This window comes from Musa acuminata, chromosome BXJ2-3 (assembly GCF_036884655.1).
Source record: "Musa acuminata AAA Group cultivar baxijiao chromosome BXJ2-3, Cavendish_Baxijiao_AAA, whole genome shotgun sequence".
NCBI lineage: Eukaryota > Viridiplantae > Streptophyta > Magnoliopsida > Zingiberales > Musaceae > Musa > Musa acuminata.
In genome coordinates this window covers 30,671,079-30,695,735 of record NC_088340.1, presented here as the reverse complement: position 1 = coordinate 30,695,735, position 24,657 = coordinate 30,671,079, and the positions used below count along the sequence as shown (strand labels likewise).

The following is a 24,657-nucleotide window of genomic DNA, read 5'->3' as shown; positions in this document are numbered from 1 at the left end:
CGTCGCGTTCAAATCCAATCCGATAAGGGCTTGTAATTAACTGGGCCCTAAACCGGGCTGAGCCCGTTATTAGTTTGGTCGGTCTCGGATCAGGCACGATAAATTGCAGTGCACTTCGACGGCTCCTCCGGGAAGACGAGGGTTGCAGGCGTACGGCCTTGGAATCCCGCGATAGGAAGAGTACGGTGAGTCTTCTTCGGCTTCGGGGTTCTGCACTTTTTGTTCGGGTTCAGAAGGCGATGTTCATAGCTGAAGAATCGATTTGTTTTGTTGTTATCTTCCTCCGTATCTGTACGTTTTGCTGAAATCGGGCCAGTAGACCTGGCATGTTGGGGAGTCGGATTTTAGCAACGCCGAACGCTGCTGGGGTTTCTGAGCCATAGGAAAGGCGGAAGCCGAGTTTTTTGGTAACTTTGTTCCTCCATCAGCAACAAAGCGTGGATTCAAGTGTTGATGGCGAAGCTTTGCGTGTGAAAACGGAAGTCAAGAAATTGTCGAAGTCGGTTTCCTACGGCAGGTTCATCAGGTCGGTCTTGCAACGCTGGAAACTTCTGAAGATCTTGATGAGGCCTTGGGAAGAGGGCCTCAACAGCGAGGAGAGGACGATGACTATGATTCTAAAAGCGCATACGGTGTGGGAAAAGGGCTCTAGAGATCTTTAATCGGTTTAAAGAGAAAGGGATATTATGAACTCGACGTGATTATACTACAATGTCACGTTTATTGTCACGAGGAAGCTCAAAAATTGGATCTTGTTGGGTCAGCCTGGAGATGCGATCCAACAGGATAATGCTCATGAACTCCACTTATGGTATGTTTGTTAGTGCTTACTGCAAAAGAAGGCGTGAATGATGTTTGGTTGAGTGATCTCTACAAGCAAGGAAGTTTGCTGGATGAGTACACACAACCAGCTTTGACTACGATGTACATAAATGTGGATAGGATTGACAAATGGTGGTCTTGGTTTGAAAAGTTCATGACAAATGATTGTAAAAAAGCTTCTTCTTGTTGCTTATCCAGGCAAAAGCTGACTGTTGTGTGTTAAATAAATTTGATGATAAAGGCTTAAAGGACACGAGTGGACTGCATTAAGGCTGGTGAAAAGTTTGATGGCATGGCAATTGTGTCAAAAAAGTGGACTTATGGTTCTTTAATACAGACTATATCACTGCTGAACTACCTCATAGAGCAGTGAGCTATATCAAAAAAACTGCAAGAGGGAGGTTTGCAAAGTGGCTGCATTCTGTATTCAGGTAATGACTAGCTTTGCTAAGCTTGGCAAATTACAAATGGCAGAAGATCATTTTAACAAAATGTTCGCTTTAAGATTCAACCTGATACCGTTGTTCATTCCGCTCTTAAAAATGCATTTACATAAGTTGAAAATGTTCATGAAGTGAAATATGTTAATTCAGTGAAGATTACTGGTTTTACTCTAGGTAACAACAACAAAGTCATAAGTCTCAACTATTTGGGATCGACTATGTGGATCTTTTGCCCCCATTAAGATTTATAAAGAGTCATATGTTTACTTAAGTTCAGAGTACTTTGATCTTTATTCATAGTTTTTATTAAAGTCATTTTAGGTTTTTTTCTACCTCTCATCGTACCACTAGCATTAATCTGAGACACTCACTAGATCCTTATACCGCTAATATTATAGTTTCTAATAAAATCTTTTTAAATATTCGGTTGGCTTTACTCTGAACTTAAATTGTGGCTCTTCAATCGTGAGAGAACCACAAGCAACATATTAGCTTTTAAGAGTATTGGAAGATAATCCAGATGTTAATGCCTCTCCTTACAAGAGATTTGATCATCCAGCCGCTGCTTTGAAATCCTAATTTTTCTTCCAATCCCTGTTGAATTGGTGCAGGTTATTTTTGTATGGAAGTAGTTGAACCATCCGCAGAACACCTTGGAGACCAAGCATGCATAGCTGACCATCTTTTGCTCCCACCAAAGGTGCCATCTGTTCTCATTTAAGGTATGACTTCAACGATTCTGGAATTACAAGAAAGCTTACCAGAGAGATGTTGGTCAAAACCTGTTCTTATTATTCTCCCTCTTATGAAGAAGATACACTACTATATGTTGGATGTCAAAAACCTCTTCAATGACTCTGTTAAACACATCGATCACACAATTATCACAAGAAAGGACTTAGTTGATCAGAAAGGTAGGATGCCCAACGTGAATCATATCTCATGACACTTGTCACTTTCAGTTCTTGGTTCATTTTGGGAGTTCTTGGCAGTCTTTTAGTCCATGTGTAAATGCTTGATTATGGCATGCAAGTCATTTGCGGCATGTGTACATGCAACTAAACTCTTATGCTGCTGGGCTTACAATACCTCTTTTTCTATCATATATTGCCTTGTCCTTGACCATTAGTCATCTCTGCTCTAACTTAGTTATAGTTAGGTAGCAATTATACATGCAAGTATCCCAACAGTTGTACCTACAGTATCTGTTTTTGCCTATAACTATCAATTTACAAAAGATTATAATTGTTTCCAGGGAAATGCACAGCATGTGTCAAAGAACACTCTACCAACCAAGAAATACATTGCCAGCATACAAAACTGGAATGGGTTGGAGCAGCAAGAGAAATGATTCAGACACGGTGAGGGCAATAGAAAGTGTTGTTGGGGGAGAACAACCACCCAACCAACCAATTCTGAGAGGAAGGCAAGAGAAGCCAGCTTAATCCCCTGCATGCACGCCTTCTCCACATAGCTTGTATGCTTCAATTCTTGGCGACCTCCAACGCTCCGATCGAATAATGGAAGAAAGGGATCGAGTTTACTAGTAAACATATGGTCGTTAAGGAATGATCTTATTGTTGTGTATTGTTGCAATCTTGTTGTTGTGTTGTGTGGTTAAATCAAGGACTATTTTTTCCAGAGAAACAAACCCTCTATTATTATAAAAAGGAAGAAAAAGGCAGTGTGAAATTGTTGAAAATTTCTTTTGAGTACAATGATTTTGATTGAATTTCTGGTTAATTAGTTTCTATAATTTGTCTTGGTGTAACATATAAACCATCAAAATTAGACTAAGATGTATCATTAAGTTTTCTAATTTTACCTGATCCAACCAATATGTGCAGCTTTGAGATCAAAATGTGATAAGCTTGTTGAGCATTTTTATGTAAGTAAAATTTTTAACATGAGTGTCTAATGATTATATATATATATATAATATTATCCGATCAATGTTTGAGATATGTTATGTTAAAAGCTTTATGTGACGGATTACTTTTGATATATATATATATATATATATATATATATATATATATATATAATTAATTTATTTATTTATTTATTTCAAAAGAAAAAAATAAATAAATTAAAGTAGATGAAACTTCATTATCTTAAAATTGAAGATAGAAATGGTGGCCGCCATTACTTGTCCGCTCTGAATGATCTGGCGGTACTTTTGTCACTATTGCGATTTGTGACCGCTATATCGACATCCAACTGTGGAAATGAATGCCAAGCTTTAGCCGTCAGATCTACATGGTTGAATGCAAGTAAGTCGCTGGGGCAGTTGCATCCTCTAACCTTCTCTCTCTCTCTGCTTTAAATCTCTCAAGCCATATCGTTTGCAGTGGCATTCCATTCCCCACCTCCCATCAAAGCTTCTCCTCCTAGACTCTTCTTCTACCTCAAACCTGATCTGCTATTTGCGCTTCTGCCGAGCTGGGCAAAATTTGCAGTCATGTCGGGCGAAAACTCCGACTCCCCACAAGTCTCAGCAGCTCCCCTGCAGCACACCGTCAATCTCAAGCTCGTCAAGCTGGGATACCATTACCTCATCTCCTACTCCCTGTATCTTCTCCTGCTCCCCGCCCTCGCCGTCGTCTCCACACGCCTCGCCAGCCTCACCTTCGGTGACCTGCTCCTGCTCCGGGACTCCCTTCGGAGCAACCCGGCGACCCTCGTCCTCTGCTACGCCCTTATGGTGTTCCTCGCCACCCTCCTCTTCATGAAGGGGCCCCGCCCTGTCTACCTCGTCGACTTCGCGTGCTACAAGCCCAGCTGCGCCCTCAAGTGCACCCGCGAGTTCTTCGTGGAGCACTCGGCGCGCACCGGCATCTTCACCGACGACAACCTGGCGTTCCAGAAGAAGATACTGGAGAGGTCGGGGCTGGGGCAGTCGACGTACTTCCCGGAGGCGATGTTCGAGACGCCGCCCAAGCTGTGCATGGCGGAGGCGAGGAAGGAGGCCGAGATGGTGATGTTCGGGGCCATCGACGAGCTGCTGCAGAAGACCGGCGTGAAGGCGAAGGACATCGACATCCTGATCGTGAATTGCAGCCTCTTCAATCCCACGCCCTCCCTATCCGCCATGGTGGTCAACCACTACAAGCTCAGGGGCAACATCCAAAGCTACAACCTCGGTGGGATGGGTTGCAGCGCAGGACTCATCTCCATAGATCTCGCGAAGCAACTCCTCCAGGTTTAGTTAGTCTCCCGACTCTGCTGAGCTCCTCTGAATTCGCAGCTTGCAGAGCTAATATGCGCATCCGAATCCAACAGGTACACAGGAATTCCAACGCCTTGGTCGTGAGCACGGAGAACATCACCCTCAACTGGTACTTCGGGAACAATCGCTCCATGCTCGTGCCCAACTGCCTGTTCCGCGTCGGCTGCGCCGCCGTCCTCCTCACCAACCGCAGCGCCGGCCACCGCCGCTCCAAGTACCAGCTCATACACACCGTCCGCACCCACAAAGGCGCGGACGAAAGCTCCTACAACTGCGTCTTCCAGCACGAGGACGACGAGGGCAAAGTCGGCGTCGCGCTCTCCAAGGACCTCATGAAGGTGGCCGGCGATGCTCTGAAGGCCAACATCACCGCCCTCGGGCCGCTGGTCCTGCCGTTGTCGGAGCAGCTACTCTTCGTCTTCAATCTGGTGGCGAGACGTGCATTGAGGATGAGGATCCCTTCGTACATTCCGGACTTTAAGCTCGCGTTCGAACACTTCTGCGTGCACGCGGGAGGGAGGGCCGTGCTGGACGAGGTGGAGAAGAGTCTGGAGTTGACGGACCGGCACATGGAACCGTCGAGGATGACGCTGTACCGGTTCGGCAACACGTCGAGCAGCTCGCTGTGGTACGAGCTGGCTTACTCGGAGGCCAAAGGGAGGATAAAGAAAGGAGACCGGACATGGCAGATCGCCTTCGGCTCGGGGTTCAAGTGTAACAGCGCTGTGTGGCGTGCATTGAGGACCATCAATCCGGCCAAGGAGAAGAATCCGTGGATGGAGGAGATTCATGAGTTCCCGGTGCGTGTGCCCAGGGTGGAAGCTATTAGGACGTAGAAGAAGAAACAATTCAAAGTTAAGGAGACCCAAATTGTACTGTGAATCTGAATAAAATATTTCTCATGCAAACCATCTCAAAGAAAATAAAAATAAAATTGATTTGAGTATTTTGCATTCCAAGTGCCGAGTGGCTTCTGAGTGCTGATTAGTTCAAGTGAATGCAGCGTCATCTTCGAGCAATTGATATTGGAGAGATGGCTTCTCCATCGATGTAGTATGAGGATGCGTTTTGCTCACTTTAAGCAAGAGAATGTTGCTTTTACGATCTTAACTTCGATCGATCTGGTTATGTCATATCATACACACATTATAATGTTGTATCTTTTAACGAGTCCACGGTCGACATGTAATTTTAACTTTGTTACATGAGTTTTTTATTATTTGACTTGATGTTTTAGAAAGTCCCAAAATCACAAGTGTTTGGAGATGTCAATATCCCAACCAAAACAGAAAAAATACAATAGCTTTGCGGACCATTTTCTAGCTTCAACTCCACCACCAGCTCTAGCCCCTACCCTAATGAAGAGTTATGTTCCCTTAGGAAAATAACTTTCCACATCACTCCTCTCTAGGTCCACCTAATCTTCTTTAACAAGTAGGGGGACCTAAAGGGTTAATTATCTAGTATATTCAACTCTCCCTAATGTGTAAGTCCATTTAAGATGGGTTAATCGTTAGAGAATATCAAAAAAAAAAAAAAAGTAGGGAAAAAAAACTGAAACCGAACGCTACCGAAAGGTCTCATTTGTTAAAAACATTACGGAGGAATCAATTCCTCGTATATTCAAAATGCCGACCTTAAAGCTCTACCAATTGAGCTATGACCCCACCAAGTATATAACAACTTTTACATCACAAATAATATTATTCGGGAAAACAATTTCTCTTATGTCATATCTTTCCGACAACTCTTAGAATGGTAGCAAGGGAATGATTCTCAAACTCCCTCGTGAATCAATTTTATCATTTGGGGCAACTAGCCAAGGAGTTTGATCTCACTTTTATCAACTATAATTTGCCAAAGAAACCTACCATCTCTCTACTAACCATAAGGTAAATGGATAAAGAATCTCTAGATAGTTATACCAAATGTTTCAATAATAAAATCAGATTGGTGGTGGATCCAAGTTCAACCGCCTTGATCAACACTTATATCGACACCTCCAGCCTTCAAAAGTCTTCTACTCGATCATCATGCAACCCTCTACTATATTTTTGAGTTGCTATAAGAGACTAATCAAAATATAGTGTCGAAGTTAATGATTATTGAAAAGAGAAGTTGAGTCTAAGAAAGGTTGCAAGAGAGGAAAAAAAAAGCTCATAGTCGAATAATTCAAAATGGCATCGCAACGACAAACCTTGAGGGGATCGGGCTCCCCCCTCACAAGAAAATTTTCCTACTGAACACTTCTCACACTGATGTGTTCATGCAAATAAGGGAGAAGGTTTTACTTCGTGCACCTCAACCTCTTCAGACTCCCCCCACTAGGCGACGTTGATCCAAATTCTACTACTTCCATCAGGATCATGGGCATGACATAGAATATTGCCATGAAGCAACAAATAGAGGAGTTTATTCAGAAAGGGCATCTCAATTGCTAGCTCCATAGAGTTTGGGAGACATCTTCAAGACCACAAAGACTCATCGAGCGATATGTAGACATAATTGTGGGGGCCTGTGTTAGGAGGTAACAGCTCATCCTCCCACAAAAGGTTGTGTGTGAGCCTCGTGCCAAGAGATTTCACCTAACTGGGCTCTCACATTATATTTAGGGAGGAGGAGTCTAAACACCTAAATCTAGACCATGATAATTCTCTAGTCATCTCTTTTAAAATTGTCAACGTATTAGTGAAGAGAGTCTTGGTGGATACAAGAAGTTCTACCGACATTTTATACTATAAAGTATTTTAAAAAATTGGATTAAGTACAAAGGACCTATAGCTCATCTCTTCCACACTTATTAGCTTCACGAGATTCAATCACCCTCTTAGGGATGACAAACTTGTATATCACTTTTAGATCAAGTGACTGTTCAAAGACGATCATGACTAAGTTTCTGATAGTGAACATCTTGTTTGCTTATAACGCTATCATTGGCTACCCAACCCTCAATCATTTATGCATGATCGTTTTAACCTACTATGTGACCCTGAAGTTCTCAATTAGTGCAGGGGTAGCGGAGCTCAAGAGTGACTAGCATGAGTTCCAACAATGCTACCTTAAATCAGCTTCACTTTCGAAGATAACTTCTCTCTCCATCCAACAATTGGACTCAAAAGAAGTAGCTCCTAAGTCACTCATCCAAAAGTTGAGGAGTCACTTGTGGAGATTTTATTGGACTTTTCTGGGTTGGACTGAACTACTAAGATTTGTTTAACCCTTCCCAAAGAGAAGAAAATCAAGCTCATTAATTTCTATGCCACAAGCAGAGGTCTTCGCTTGGACCCTTAGTGATATGTTGAGGATTGATCAAACTATGGCTCAACATCACCTTAACATCAATTTGGAACACTAGTCCATCCAATAGAAGCCCCGATGGTTCACCCTAGATTGACAAGTTGTTATTGAGGAGGAAGTTAATAAACTATTGTATGCTGATTTAATCCGCAAGTTCCACTACACAAAGTGACTCGCTAATATAGTTCATATAAAAAAAATTAATGAAAAATGGTGCATATATGTTGACTACACCAATCATAACAAAGTTTGTCTAAATAATAGTTACCCTTTGCTTTGGATCGACTAGTTGGTCGATGCAACCTTGGGCCAAGGCTTGAAGATGAACAGGCTTGTATTGCTACAAGGTTATGCCTTTTAGACTTAAGAATACTAAGACAACATACCAAAGAATGGTAAATAAGATATTTCAAACCTAGATTGAAAGAAACATGAAAGTTTTTTTATATCTCGATAACATGCTGGTCAAGAGTCGAATATCTAACACTCATCTAATCGACTTGACTAAGACTTTTGCCATACTCAAGATGTTTCATATGCGACTCAACCCAATGAAGTGTGCCTTTAGGGTCAGTTTCAAAAAGTTTTTAAGTTTTATGATTCATTGAATTAGAATCGACATCAACTCGAAGAAAATACAAGCTATCATTAACATGAAGCCTTCAACATCCATATAAGAGGTCCAACAATTGACCAAATGGATTGCAGCTTTGATTCGCTTTCTCTTAAAAACTGATTATTGATGTTTACCATTCTTCAAGACGTTCCAATGGCCAAAGAATTTCTAGTGGACTAAGCAATATTACGCTGCATTCGAGCAACTCAAGGAGCACTTGGCAATACAACCTCAATTGTCTAGTGTCGCCCTAAGGGAAGAACTGTACATATACCTCTTTGTAACACCAATGGTGGTTAGCTCCATTTTAATCAAGGAGTAGGAGAAAATCTAGAGGCCAATGTATTATACAAGTCATGTCTTACAAGACACGAAGACTCGGTACTCAAACTTTGAAAAGCTTGCATATGCCTTGGTTCTATCCGCTAGGAATCTTTGCCCATTCTTCTAATCTAATTATAAAATTATGATGATGGATCAGCCAATGTGACAAATCCTATCAAAGCCCAACGCTACTGGGCATCTCTTGAAGTGGCCAATTTGTAGGGAAATCTAGGGGCGACATCACATGTCCAGCGGAAGAACAGAAAATCCCCAAATTTTTTAAAAATGTGTTCGTCATCATGCAAAAATTAGTACATAAAATTCATAAAACTGAAAACTATGAGTGAGATAGTTGTGTTACCTAGGGAGATTGTGTATCCCCGAATCTATGCAGATCTGTAGGAGAGGATGAAGGAGGTTAAACGTCCTCCTCTCTAGTGGTGATCTACACAACAAGGCTACAACGACACTCCTCAAATCTCCAAGCCTACTATCTGAGAAGGAGAAGGGAAGAGAAGAATAGGAGGAGACAACCAAGAAAACTTCTATCTTATGAGTGTTTGGTTCTCTCCTATTTATAGAGGCTCCCTATCAACTTAACCCTAATGGATCCTGCCTTATTGGGTATTGGATCTCCATCCAACTACCCAAGCTTCTTAGATTAGTGGATCTCTATCCAATAATCTCTCATTGGTTCCTATTGAATCTCATCCATATGATCTAATAATTTAGGAGCTTACTGAATATTTAATAAGATAGGGGGTCCGGCGGATATCTCATATTTGAATATCTACTCGTCGCAATGCTAACTATATATGTGTGACCCTCTAGGCCCAATATCGAGTTGGTAGTGAGTTATACCTGTTAGAACTCCTTTTGGCTCAGTGAATTATTATCTTCATAATAATTCACTCAATTCATCGATTGCGGACATACTAGGCCACTATGTCACTGTCCCTAGACAATATAGGGGAATCCAATCATTTGGATCTATCTGTCCTCAATTACCATGTATATATAGTCCCTCATCCATCTAATACCCTAGAGAATGTATATCGGGCATGGTACTGTCATGCCCATACAGTTTCTACTCGAGTCTCTCTCTAATCGAATTCTCCCAAAGAACTCTTTCTTGTTGAATCTCAGATTTTGATGATGAAGTCAATTGTAAATTGTTTGATCTAATCTATATATTGAGAAAAGTGTACAGGATTAACTATTATAGTAGTAAGACATAAAACAGGGTTTATGCTAAGTCAAGATTGAGATCTCATTGGGAGTTCGAGAGTTCGACGAAAGTCCAGACGTTCATCGGAAGTTCTACCGGAACCAATTGAGAAGTCTAGGAGCTTGCCAAAGAAGCTCGTCAGAACTCGCTAAGAAGATCGTCGTAAAGTCCAGGAGCTTATCGGGGGTCCACCGGAACATTGCCGAAAGTTCGTCGGATGTTCACCAGAAGTACGCCAGAAGAGCAATTGACGCACAGGAACAAGCAGCACTGTAATCATGTCTTAGTTATCATAGTTAGAGCATAAATTAAGTTAGGATTGGAAGGTGATCCCACTAACTTAATTAGAGGCCAATTGGGCCTTTAACAAGGCTAAATTGGGCCGAATTGAGCACCCAATTCAGATCCTGAATTCCTAGCTATTGGGAAATCTTGGGGGCGACATCATATGCGCAGCGGAAGAACAAGAAAACAAAATCCCCGATTCCCAAAAAGATGTTCGTCGTCGTGCGAAGATTGGTGCGCAAAATCCGCGAAACTTAAAACTGCGTATAGAGTAGATTGTGTTACCTAGGGAGATCGTATATCCCTATTTCCTTGTAGATCCTTAGGAGAGGGTGAAGGAGGTCAAGCGTCCTCCTCTCTAGCAGTGATCCACACAGTAGGGTTGCGACGATGCTCCTCAAAACTCCAGGCCTGCTTTGAGGTGGAGAGGGAGAGGAGAATAGGAAAGGAAAGCAAAGACTCTAGCATATGAGGCTCTGAATCCCTCCTATTTATAGAGGTCCCTTGTCAAACCCTAATGGGTCCTCCCCTAGTGGGTATTGGATCTGCATCCAATAAGACAAAGGGCTCCGTCGGATATCTCATATCCGAACCTCTACTCATCGCAATGCCTACCATATGTGTGTGACCCTCTAGGCCCAATATTGAGCTGGTCGTGAGTCATACCTGTCAGAACTCCTTCTAACTCAGTGAATTATTATCTCTATAATAATTCACTGGACTCATCGACTATGGACGTACTAGGCCACTACGCTGTAGTCCCCAGACGATACAGGGGAATCCAATCCATTGGACCTGTCTGTCCTCAGTTACCGTGTACCTATAGTCCCTCATCCATCTAATATCCCAGAGACCGTATATCGAGCATGGTGTTGTCAGACCCATACGGTTTCTACTCGAGTCTCGCTCTAATCGGATTCTCCCGGAGAACTCTTTCTCTCTTAACCCGAATGACCCTGGCCAGGGATTTGTCTGAGCAAGAACATATGGGATATTTCTCTCATGACGCCGAGAGTGGATGATCCTCTATTGACACTCAATAGCCCTCGTAAGGTCGACTACCACTCCCCATGACCAGTTGTACTAGATCTGGGACAGCCAAACCTATAAGTCTGGTATCAAAGAGTGGAGCACTCATACAGGACATCCTTGGTGTCTCAAGTCTAAGGACCAGATATACCACTAGGACTACGGAATCGCTGTCTGACAATTAGGCATCATCAACCATCCAGCATTCCGTAAGCGAATCAATCAGTGAACTCATTCTCCAATGAGCACCTGTACTATATCCCTAGTGTCCCTACGCGAGCAGCTATGAGACCAGCTGCATCCATCATATGAACGGGTATATAGCACACCAGTTTGTCCGGTTATCACGATGTCCCTCTCGAGTAACCTATGACCGGGATTATTTAGGATATGTGTTCAAAGGTGAATCGATCTCATTATCGTGATCTCATCACGATCCGATTCCCATTGCACAAATCCAAGGACATCACAATATATATATGCACATATGCAATAGTTATAAAGTGATATACGCCAAAATATAATAAGCAAAAAGATTCTGTATCAAGTCACACGTGCCATCACTCACGTGATTGGCTTGCTGGGCACCTATGACTAGCAATCTCCCACTTGACCTAAAGCCAATCACCTATGTGTCTGATCCCCATCAGACCCCTGTGACGCTCAAAGACAAAATGAGACAACGGCTTTGTTAGTGGATCTGCAATGTTATCTTCGGATGGAACTCTTTCCACTGCTACATCTCCTCGGGTTACGATCTCTCTGATAAGTTGGAACCTCCTCAGAACACTTCTGATGAGACCCGGGTTCTCTTATTTAAATAATCGCCCCATAGTTGTCGCAATATAAGGAAGTTGACTTCTCGCTATCCGGAACGACTCCCAAATCTGTAATGAACTTCTTCAACCAGACTCCCTCCTTTGTTGCATCTGATGTAGCAATATACTCCACCTCTGTGGTCGAGTCAGCAGTGGTATCTTGCTTGAAACTCTTCCAGCACACTGCTCTTCCATTTAAGGTGTACACAAACCTTGAATTCGACTTGCTATCATCGACATCAGACTGAAAACTTGAGTCAGTGTAGCCTTCAACCTTAAGGCTGTTACCTCTATATACTAGTAAAAGATCCTTAGTCCTTCTCAAGTACTTAAGGATACACTTTACTGCTTTCTAGTGCTCCAAGCCTGGATCCGCTTGATATCTACTCGTGACACTCAGAGCATGCGCTATATCAGGCCTAGTACATAGCATGACATACATGATAGACCCTATTGCTAAGGCATAAGGTATCATATTCATGTTCACCCTTTCTTCTGGAGTCTTTGGGGACATACTCGTAGAAGGCGATATCCCATGTCTCATTAGTATGAGACCTCTCTTGGAATTTTCAATGCCAAACCTTTTGACAATGGTTTCTATGTACCTGGACTAGGACAAGCCAAGCATCCTCTTGGATCTATCTCTATAGATTCTAATCCCCAAGGTCTAGGATGCTTCCCCTAAGTCCTTCATGGAGAAATGTCTAGATAACCAAGCCTTTACTGTGGATAGCATTCCTACGTCATTCCCAATGATCAGGATGTCATCCACATATAACACCAAAAAGGTGATAACGCTCTCACTTACCTTTCTGTATACACAAGGCTCATCTTCATACTTAACGAAGTTATAAGATCTAATTGCCTCATCAAATCTTATGTTTCAACTTCGGGAAGCTTGCTTTAGTCCATAAATATATCTAAGCAAACTACACACCTTATCTGGGCAGTTCTTGGACATGAATCCCTCAGGTTGCATCATATACATCTCCTCCTCAAGGTTCCCATTGAGGAATGCGGTTTTCACATCCATCTGCCAGATCTCATAATCATGGTGTGCTATAATAGCCAATAGAATTCTGATGGATTTTAGCATTGCTACGGGTGAGAAGGTTTCGTCGTAGTCAACACCTTGCCTTTGACGATACCCCTTAGCTACTAGCCTTGCTTTATAGATCTCTACCTTTCTATCTACTCCGATCTTTTTCTTAAAGATCCACTTGCAACCGATGGGTACAATACCTTCGGGCGCATCAACTAGGTTCCAAACCTTATTGGAGTACATAGAATCCATCTCAGAATTTATGGCTTCTTGCCACTTCCCGGAGTTTATACTCATAATAGCCTCCTTGTAGGTCTGAGGATCAATATCCTCAACATCCTCTCCTCTAATATGTCCCACATATCCTTTAGGAGAATGGGATACTCTATCAGACCTGCGTAAAGTTGAAACTTGTGTATTAGGTACATGAACAGACTCGGGCTGTAGAGTGGTGCTTGAGCTTGGTTCTCCAACCTCGCTCAACTCTATCATTCTCCCACTGTCTCCGCCAAGAATGTGTTCCTTCTCAAGGAACACTACTCTCTTAGCTACAAAGACCTTTTGGTCCTCGAGATGAGAGAAATAATACCCACAAGTTTCCTTGGGGTATCCCACAAATTTACATCGCTCTGTCCTTGATTATAACTTATCGGGGTGGTATCTTTTAACGTGGGTAGGGTAGCCCCAAATCTTAACAACCTTAAGATCAGGCTTCTTCCCTTTCCATATCTCATATGGTGTAGACACTACCGACTTAGTTGGAACTCTGTTCAGAAGGTAAGCTACGGTCTCTAGGGCATATCCCTAGAATAAAATGGGTAGGTCAGCGAAACTCATCATGGACCGTACCATGTCTAATAGCGTACGATTTCTCCTTTCAGAGACACCATTGAGCTGAGGTGTATAAGGAGGTGTCCATTGGGATAATATCCCATGGTCCTTGAGGAACTGAGTAAACTCTGTACTTAAGTACTCACCTCCTCGATCTGATCAAAGAGTTTTGATACTCTTTCTAGTCTGGTTCTCCACCTCATTCTTATACTCTCTGAATTTCTCAAAGGCCTCGGACTTATACTTCATTAAGTACACATATCCATACTTTGAAAAATCATCAGTAAAGGTAATGAAGTAGGAGTAACCTCCAATGGCATGAGTTGACATGGGTCTACATACATCACTATGTATGAGTTCCAACAACTCAATGGCTCTCTCTCCAGTTCCACTAAATGGAGAGTTAGTCAGTTTTTCACGAAGGCAAGGCTCGCAAATTGCATATGACACATAGTCAAATGGATCTAGATATCCATCATTTAGCAACTTTTGAATCCTTCTTTCATGGATGTGACCTAGCCTACAATGTCACAAGTATGCACTGTTCAACTCATCTCGTTTCCTTTTGGACACATTTACATTCATGATATGTGGAGTAGTGTCTAACATAAATAAACCATTATGCAATGTTCCTTTCGTGATGATCTTATCATCTAATAATATCGAACAACCATTGTTCTCAAAAATAAATTTATATCCACTAACTGTTAAACATGAAATGGAGATAATGTTTTTGATAATAGAAGGAACAAAATAACATGCATCTAATGCAATAAAAGCTCCACTAGGCAGATGTAGGGTGACCTCGCCAACAGCTACTATAGCAACTTTTGCTCCATTACCCATCTTGAGGTCCATCTCGCCTCTCTCTAGTCTCCTTGGCCTTGCTAGAACCTGCAACGAATTGCATATATGATAAGCACTACCGGTATCCAATACCCATATGTTATCATAAGAGTCTGACAAATGGAGACTGATCATGAATGTACCTGAAGCTTCATCAAGCTTTTGTTTCGCCCTTTCTGCAAGGTACTCTTTGCAGTTTCTCTTCCAGTGCCCATCTTTACCACAGTGGAAGTACTGGCCTTTGTCCTTTGCTGGGTCTTTCTTAGCAACCTTTGCTTTACCTGGTTTGCCCTTGCCCTTTCCCTTCTTAAGGGACCTTTCTGCTTTCCTTTTCTTTTTGGTCTCACCAATGTAGAGAACTGGCTTCTCTTTCTTAATAGTACTCTCTGCCTCCCTCAACATATTGAGGAGCTCTGGGAGAGTCACCTCAAGCTTGTTCATATTAAAATTCATTATGAACTGTGAAAAGGAATCTGATAGGGACTGAAGCACAATGTCTACACACAAGTTATCCTCTAGGACCATTCCTAGACCTGTGAGTTTCTCTATTCACTCAATCATCTTTAGGACATGGTTCTGAACCGGTGTCCCCTCAGTCATCCTAGCACGGAAGAGGCTCTTGGATATCTCATATCACTGAGTCCTTCCCTGTTCCTCCAACAATTTGCGGACATGTAGGAGAATGGATCTGGCATCCATCTTTTCATGTTGTCTCTGTAACTCAGGAGTCATAGAGCCCAACATATAGCACTAAGCAAGAGTGGAGTCATCAATGTACTTCACGTAGCGAGCGATCTCATCCTCGTTTGCCCCTTCTTCGGGCGTAGGCATCATTGTATCAAGGACGTACACGATTTTCTCCGTTGTGAGAACAATTCTCAAGTTACGGAGCCAATCCGTATAATTTGGACCAGTGAGGCGGTTTACATCAAGTATGCCACATAAGGGATTCGAAAGCGACATTTTTGAAAATAAAGATGCAACAGAAATGAATAACATGCAGATTTTGCAAGAAATAAACTATCAAGATATGGACTTCTATCTTAATATGCTCCCACTATTTTACTAACGAGTCACGCGACACCCTCAGCACGTGAAACGAAAGTCTCCGGCAGACTTCTTGTTGGGAAATCATAGGGGGGGGGTGACATCATATGCGCAGCGGAAGAACAAGAAAACAAAAATCCCCGATTCCCAAAAAGATGTTCATCGTCGTGCGAAGATTGGTGCGCAAAATCCGCAAAAACACAAAACTGCGTATAGAGATTGTGTTACCTAGGGAGATCGTATATCCCTGTTTCCTTGCAGATCCTTAGGAGAGGGTGAAGGAGGTCAAGCGTCCTCCTCTCTAGCGGTGATCCACACAGCAGGGTTGCGACGACGCTCCTCAAAACTCCAGGCCTACTCTGAGGTGGAGAGGGAGAGGAGAATAGGAAGGGCAAGCAAAGATTCTAGCCTATGAGGCTGTGAATCCCTCCTATTTATAGAGATCCCGTGTCAAAACCCTAATGGGTCCTTTCCCTAGTGGGTATTGGATCTGCATCCAATAAGACAAGGGCTCCGTCGGATATCTCATATCCGAACCTCTACTCATCGCAATGCCTACCATATGTGTGTGACCCTCTAGGCCCAATATCGAGCTGGCCGTGAGTCATACCTGTCAGAACTCCTTCTAACTAAGTGAATTATTATCTCTGTAATAATTCACTCGACTCATCGACTACGGAAGTACTAGGCCACTACGCCGTAGTCCCCAGACGATACAGGGGAATCCAATCCATTGGACCTGTCTGTCCTCAGTTACCATGTACCTATAGTCCCTCATCCATCTAATATCCCAGAGACCGTATATCGAGCATGGTGCTGTCAGACCCATATGGTTTCTACTCGAGTCTCGCTCTAATCGGATTCTCCCGGAGAACTCTTTCTCTCTCAACCCGAATGACCCTGGCCAGGGATTTGTCTGAGCAAGAACACATGGGATATTCCTCTCATGATACCGAGAGTGGATGATCCTCTATCGACACTCAATAGCCCTCGTAAGGTCGACTACCACTCCCAATGACCAGCTGTACTAGATCTGGGAACAGCCAAACCTATAAGTCTGGTATCAAAGAGTGGAGCACTCATACAGGACATCCTTGGTGTCTCAAGTCTAAGAACCAGATACACCACTAGGACTACGGAATTGTTGTCTGACAATAAGGCATCATCAACCATCCAGCATTCCGTAAGCGGATCAATCAGTGAACTCATTCTCCAATGAGCACCTGTACTGTATCCCTAGTGTCCCTACACGAGCAGCTATGAGACCAGCTGCATCCATCATATGGACGGGTATACAGCACACAAGTCTATCCGGTTATCACGATGTCCCTCTCGAGTAACCTATGACCGGGATTATTTAGGATATGTGTTTAAAGGTGAATCGATCTCATTATCGTGATCTCATCACGATCCGATTCCCATTGCACAAATCCAAGGACATCACAATATATATGCATTTATGCAATAGTTATAAAGTGATATACGCCAAAATATAATAAGCAAAAAGATTCTGTATCAAGTCACACGTGCCATCACTCACGTGATTGGCTTGCTGGGCACTTATGACTAGCACTTCTAGTGGGGATCAGGATCCAATCAGCATCTTAGTGTAACCTCGAGGGACTCGACCAATCACACTAAGCCTAAAAGGTAGGCAACTCTTGCCGATCACAACTCCTTGTGATTCCCGTCCTGTTCGGCCTCCGAATCACCATGGCCTCGAGGGACTCGACCAACCATGATGCTCGATTAAGTCAACACCTTCGTTACAAGATGAGTCTGATTTGATGATATACCCTCGAGGGACTCGACCAAGCATACCATGCCCTCAGGTCACCAGTGACATCTCTATATCGTAAGCAAGATAGCGAATCGCGATATAGGTGAGTCTCGAGGGACTCGACTAACTCAACCTACACTGGGAATCGGTTCCTACTCATAACGATGGAAGGCCACGTGGGTCAATCTAATTGCCTCACGTTTATCGACTTAATATTATCGAGAGATGTTTCTATGATTTGGTCTCCTAATATGACATGTCACACATATAAATATATATATATCTACATATCTAGTATCGAGAGATGTTTCTATTTAATATATATCTACATCGCATGCAAATATATATACATATCTAGTATGTGTATAAGCAATCACATCAGATGATCATGGACCACAACCTAATGTGATTAGGCCCGAGCCAGTAGGCCTAATCACTCAAATCAAGATCTATGTGTGCAACGGTGCATCTGCATGCCCTGTGATCATCCATCTCGTCCTCGTCGGTTCCGTCGACATCTTGATGCATCTTCATGCATCGCGATCGTCCGTCTCGTGAGTCCCGCTATCACATTCACGCTCCCGCTGCGACTCCTCATGTGATTACAACTTAATCATAGGCACGCAGGCCCGACAATAAACGAGAAATATAATGGAGGCTCGCAGACCTCAATAAAAAATAATCACAAGTACACACATCACACGGTCCATGATCATCCGTCCACACATCATACATCACATGTATAAATAATCATCTTCATGTAGGACTACTAGATAATAATAAAAATAATAATCAACTAAATTTTTTAATTAATTAATATTTTCTGAAATCAGGGACATAGGGAATTTTTGAATTCATAAGGGTATTTTCGTAATTTGAACAAAAGATAGAAACTGAAATTTCTCATATTCCGAGGGGCAAAACTGTCTTTTGCCCAGAAAACCCTAATGCCCTACTACCCTTTGCTGTTGGCGGCGGCATGTGTGGCGAGGGGCGGGGCGCTGCCCTCGCCTGCGGGCGGCACGCCCGCTGGCGATGCTGCCGCTGCGGGCGGGCGCCCCCCGCGGGCGGTGCTGCCCCTATAGGTTGGCGCCCCGACGGGCACCGTCGCCTCCGCGGGCGGTTCTGCCAATGGGGCAACACCCGCAGGCGGTGCTGTCCGGCCGGGCGACCACCCCTGTGGGGGGGTTTCGCCCGCGGGAGCTGCGGCGGCAGGCGTCGCTGCCCTGCGGCGCCTCACCCCGCGGGAGAAGCGGCCGCAGGCGCCTCTGCCCGCGGGCTGCCAACCCTGTCGGCCGCAAGCCTGCTGCAAGTAGACCGCCGGCCGATTGCTGCAGGCACAGCGCTTGCGCATGCGCCGGCGCTGTGCTGCCTGGCTGCAGCTGCGGTTGCCTGGCTGCAGGCATGCAGATCGAGGGCAGCAACTGTTGCTGCCCTTCCTCGCTTTTGCGTCAACGATTTTGATGTCAAAATTCTTCCTAAACACAACACACGTAGTTCAAAACCAATCATTCGCACGAAAAACCTGGCTCTGATACCACTGTTGGGAAATCTTAGGGGCGATATCATATGCGCAGCGGAAGAACAAGAAAACAAAATCCCCGATTCCCAAAAAGATGTTCGTCGTCGTGCGAAGATTGGTGCGCAAAATCCGCGAAACTTAAAACTGCGTATAGAGTAGATTGTGTTACCTAGGGAGATCGTATATCCCTGTTTCCTTGCAGATCCTTAGGAGAGGGTGAAGGAGGTCAAGCGTCCTCCTCTCTAGTGGTGATCCATACAGCAAGGTTGCGACGACGCTCCTCAAAACTCCAGGCCTATTCTGAGATGGAGAGGGAGAGGGGAATAGGAAAGGCAAGCAAAGGCTCTAGCCTATGAGGCTCTGAATCCCTCATATTTATAGAGGTCCCCTGTCAAACCCTAATGGGTCCTCCCCTAGTGGGTATTGGATCTGCATCCAATAAGAGCATGGTGTTGTCAGACCCATCTAATGGGTCCCTCATCCATCTAATATCCCAAAGACCGTATATCGAGCATGGTGTTGTCAGACCCATACGGTTTCTACTCGAGTCTCGCTCTAATCGGATTCTCCCGGAGAACTCTTTCTCTCTCAACCCGAATGACTCTGGCTAGGGATTTGTTTGAGTAAGAACACATGGGATATTCCTCTCATGACGTCGAGAGTGGATGATCCTCTATTGACACTCAATAGCCCTCGTAAGGTCGACTACCACTCTCAATGACCAGCTGTACTAGATCTGGGACAGCCAAACCTATAAGTCTGGTATCAAAGAGTGGAGCACTCATACAGGACATCCTTGGTGTCTCAAGTCTAAGGACCAGATATACCACTAGGACTACGGAATCGCTGTCTGACAATTAGGCATCATCAACCATCCAACATTCCGTAAGCGGATCAATCAGTGAACTCATTCTCCAATGAGCACCTGTACTGTCTCCCTAGTGTCCCTACACGAGCAGCTATGAGACCAGCTGCATCCATCATATGGACGGGTATACAGCACACCAGTATGTCCGGTTATTACGATGTCCCTCTCGAGTAACCTATAACCGGGATTATTTAGGATATGTGTTCAAAGGTGAATTGATCTTATTATCGTGATCTCATCACGATCTGATTCCCATTGCACAAATCCAAGGACATCATAATATATATATATATATATATGTATATATGCACATATGCAATAGTTATAAAGTGATATACGCTAAAATATAATAAGTAAAAAGATTCTGTATCAAGTCACACGTGCCATCACTCACGTGATTGGCTTGCTGGGCACCTATGACTAGCACTAGCCAGTGGTGGCACTGCTTGGAAAGCAGTGCCACCTAGGATTTTTGGGCAGTGGTCCGCCTAGACTGGGTGGTGGTACCGCCAGCAGTTATTGCTACCAATGGTGGTACTGCCCCTGTCAAGTGGTGGTACCACTAGAGCTCGGTCTCCAAGCTCTATCAGGCGGTGGTACCACCAGGACCCCAGAAATCTAGGATTAGATACTTTTTGGCTCCATTTTTGAAGCCATTGAGACCTATAAAGTTCTCACCCTTTTTTGCATGAAAGGGCACGAAATCATTGAGATAATCTTGAGTTGTTGGGGTGTAAAAGTATTGTAAACAAGTGCTAGAGTTCTTCTCCTCCCTTTCTAAGTTTCGAGATCATTCAAGAGAGGTGTGAGACTTGTAAGGGTTCTTTTCTAAACCCGTGAAAAGGAGAAAGCGCTGTAAGAGGTGGTTGGTCTTCGCCTATTGAAGGAAGGCCTTTAGTGGATATCAATGACCTCAACGGAGGAGGAATCCGAAAGTGGATGTAGGTCACAAAGACCGAACCACTCTAAATTCTGGTTTGCTTTTCAATTTGTGCAAGTTTCATTACTGCAAGCAACATTACCTTCTTACTGCCTTCTCTACACTCACATATGCTTTCAAGTTAAACTCCTTACGAAACGATTTTTGTCGAAATCAGTTTTAATCGAAACGTAGACTTTTGAAATCGCGAAAGTTTTCCTCTACACTAATTCACCCCTCACCCCCCTCCCCCCCTCCCCCCCCTCCCCCCCTCCCCCCCTCTAGTGCCGCTCTTGATCCTAACAATTGGTATCAGAGCAAGGTTCACTCTCGTTTGGTTTAAAACCTAAGAGAGATGACAATTGTTGGCAACCAAGAGGGTCATTCAATTACACGTCCGCCCATGTTCAATGGGACGAATTACACATATTAGAAGACTAGAATAAAGATCTTCCTAATTTCAATGGATTTTGAGTTTTGGAACGTTATCGAAAATGATTTTCGAAAGTCTTCACTTCCAATGAATGATTGGAATGAGTTGGAAAAGAAGACTTTTACTTTAAATTCCAAGGCTATAAATGTCTTATTTTGTGCATTAGATAAAAATGAGTTTAATCGAGTGTCGATTTGTGAAACGACTTTTGATATTTGGCACACACTCGAAGTGACTCATGAAGGCACTAGTAGAGTGAAGGAGTCGAAAATTAATCTTTTAGTGCACGCTTATGAGTTATTTCAGATGAACCGAGTGAGACTATTAGAGATATATACACCCGATTTACAGATATCGTCAATGGTCTAAAAGGACTTGGTAAAGGTTTCTCAGATTTTAAACTCGTTAATAAAGTTTTAAGATCCCTTCCAAAGAGTTGGGACCCTAAAGTCACGGCAATTCAAAAGGCCAAATATTTAAATAATTTTTCTCTCGAAGAACTAATTGGGTCACTAATGACCTATGAGATGACTTGTAAAGCTCATGAAGAGCTTGAGGACACCCTTCCAAAGAACACGAAGGATATGACACTAAGAACCTAAGAAGTGGTCTTGAAAGAAAACTCAAGTGATGAGGACCTTGATGAAAACTTGGCACTTTTAACAAGGAAATTTAAAAAATTCATAAGAAGGAATAAATTTAAAAATGACATAAAAATAAATTTGAATCCAAGAAAGATCAAGTAATATGCTACCAATGCAAGAAGTCGAGACACTACAAGAGCGATTGTCCCCAAGCTAAGAAGAGGACACCAAAGAAGAAAGCTCTCAAAGCAATATAGGATGACTCAAGTGCATCCGAAGAAGAGGAGACAACCAACACCGAGCAAGTTGTTCACCATGCACTAATGACCATTGGAGATGAGGTAACAAGTTCAATTGGTGCAAATTTATCATTTGATGAACTATCAAATGCTTTTCATAATTTATTTGATAAATACAAATCAATTAGTAAAAAAATATAAATTATTAAAAAAAGAGCATGATTCTCTTGTTAGTGATTATAATAGATTAAAAGTTGAGCATAATGATAGTTTAGATCCATGTACGAAATGCTATGAAGTAAAAAATACTTAGAAAGGAAAACTTGCTACTCAAAGAAACCTTAGAAAAATTTGAGGTTGGTAGTAAGTCCTTGAACATGATCCCTGCCAATAAGGGTCATATTCATAAAAGAAGTGGAATCAGATTTATGAGTAGCTCTCACCAAAATCCAACCACCTTTGTTAAAGGCCCTATCTTGTATATTTCACCCTAAAACAAATGCAACTTTTGTTGCAAACTTTGACATGCAGCTTATCATTGTCTATTTAAGAAGTATAGTCCACACAAATTGATTTGGGTTCCTAAAGGAACCGTAAAGGATTCCATGCAAAATGATAAGTTAAGCCGATCGATTTTTTAGGCACCCAAGGTCAAATGAGTACCTAAAAATCATCTTCTTTTGTAGAAACATATATCATCACAAGCTAGGAGTAAGAGATGGTACCTTGATAGTGGATGCTCAAGGCATATGACCGGAGATCTATCTCAATTCTCTAAGCTCACTAGCCTAGACAAATGATATGTCACCTTCGGAGACAACAACAAGGGTAAAATCATTGGCAAAGGAACTATAGGTAACACATCAAACTTTTTTATTGAAGATGTGTTATTAGTTGATGGCTTAAAGCATAACCTTTTGAGAATTAATCAATTGTGTGATAAAGGATATATTGTTAGATTTGAATCTAATGCTTGTATTATAGAAAAACCATACAAAAACACATCTATGATTACTCTAAAATAAAATAATATATACACTATCGACATTAATGATCTTTGTAATGAAATATATTTTTTGGTTTTAAATGTCGATGCTTGGCTTTGGCATAGGAGATTAGGCCATATCTATCAAATTTCATCTAAAGAACTTGTAAGAGGAATTTCTCATATCAAGTTCGTCAAAGATAATGTGTGTGATGCATGTCAACTAGGAAAACAAATAAAAGGTAGCTTTAAACCTAAGAACCAAATAAGCACCTCTAGACCTTTGCAATTGATCCATATGGACTTGTTCGGACCAATTTCTACATCAAGCCTATGAGGTAGCAAATATGCATTTATCATCGTGGATGATTATAGTAGATATACATGGACTTATTTTTTGACATAAAAGTGAATGCTTTAGGTATTTCTCCTAGTTTTGTAAACTTGTTCAAAATGAAAAGGGTTTTATAATTTCGTCAATTTGAAGTGATCATGGTGGTGAATTTTAAAATCGTGATTTTCAATAATTTTGGGAATCTAATGGATATAACCATAACTTCTCTACTCCAAGAAATCCTCAACAAAATGGAGTAGTAGAAATAAAGAATAAAAATTTATAAGAAATGACAAGAACTATGTTAAATGAACATAGCCTACCCAAATATTTTTGAGACGAAGTCGTAAACACGGCATGCTATGTCATGAATAGAGTTATAGTAAGACCCTTACTCATCAAAACTCATTATGAGTTGTGGAACAACAAAAAATCAAATGTTTCATATTTTAAAGTTTTTGGGTGTAAGTGTTTTATCCTGAATGAAAAAGATGCCTTAGGTAAATTTGATGCTAAATCCGACGAAGGAATTTTTCTTGGCTATTCTTTTATTTCTAAAGTATTTTGTATCTTTAATAAAAGAACTTTCATTATAGAAGAATCTATTCATATTGTTTTTAATGAAGTTTCCGAAGTTAAGAAAAATGATTTTGATGCCTTGAATTTAAATGAAACCCTTTCTCTATCTAGCAACTTGGATGCATCTACTTCCGAAACATCCTTACCCAAGGATTGGAAGTATGTAGATGCTCATCCTAAGGAGCTAATCATAGGAGACATATCTAAAGAGGTTCAAACTCATTCATCTCTTAAGAATTTTTATGCAAACACCGCTTTTCTCTCCCAAATTGAACCTAAATGCATTGACGAGGCATTGAAAGATAATTCATGGGTCATCGCAATGCAAGATGAGTTAAATCAATTTGATAGGAATAAGGTGTAGAAACTTGTTCCTAGGCCAAATGACCATTTAGTTATTGGTACTAAATGGGTCTTTAGAAACAAGCAAGATGAATTTGGTATCATGATTAGAAACAAGGCTAGATTAGTGGTCAAAAGTTTCAATCAAGAAGAAAGTATTGATTACGAAAAAACCTTCGCTCCTATGGCTTGATTAGAAGCCATAAGGATGCTCC

General features: G+C 42.2%; 1 protein-coding gene and 1 long non-coding RNA gene across 2 annotated transcripts; both read left to right on the top strand.

Annotated features, from left to right (window-relative positions):
• Positions 1–117: 117 nt before the first annotated feature.
• LOC103978363 (uncharacterized) lies at positions 118–2,961 on the top strand. Its single transcript, XR_671140.3, has 3 exons — positions 118–1,253; positions 1,877–1,987; positions 2,521–2,961. It is a non-coding gene; the product is annotated as an uncharacterized LOC103978363 (long non-coding RNA).
• A 645-nt stretch (positions 2,962–3,606) lies between these two features.
• Positions 3,607–5,440, top strand: LOC135607674 (3-ketoacyl-CoA synthase 20-like). The gene is made up of 2 exons (XM_065099662.1): positions 3,607–4,467; positions 4,548–5,440. Exons 1-2 carry the CDS (start codon positions 3,727–3,729, stop codon positions 5,328–5,330), a joined length of 1,524 nt encoding a protein of 507 aa, XP_064955734.1. The 5' UTR covers positions 3,607–3,726; the 3' UTR covers positions 5,331–5,440.
• Positions 5,441–24,657: the final 19,217 nt, after the last annotated feature.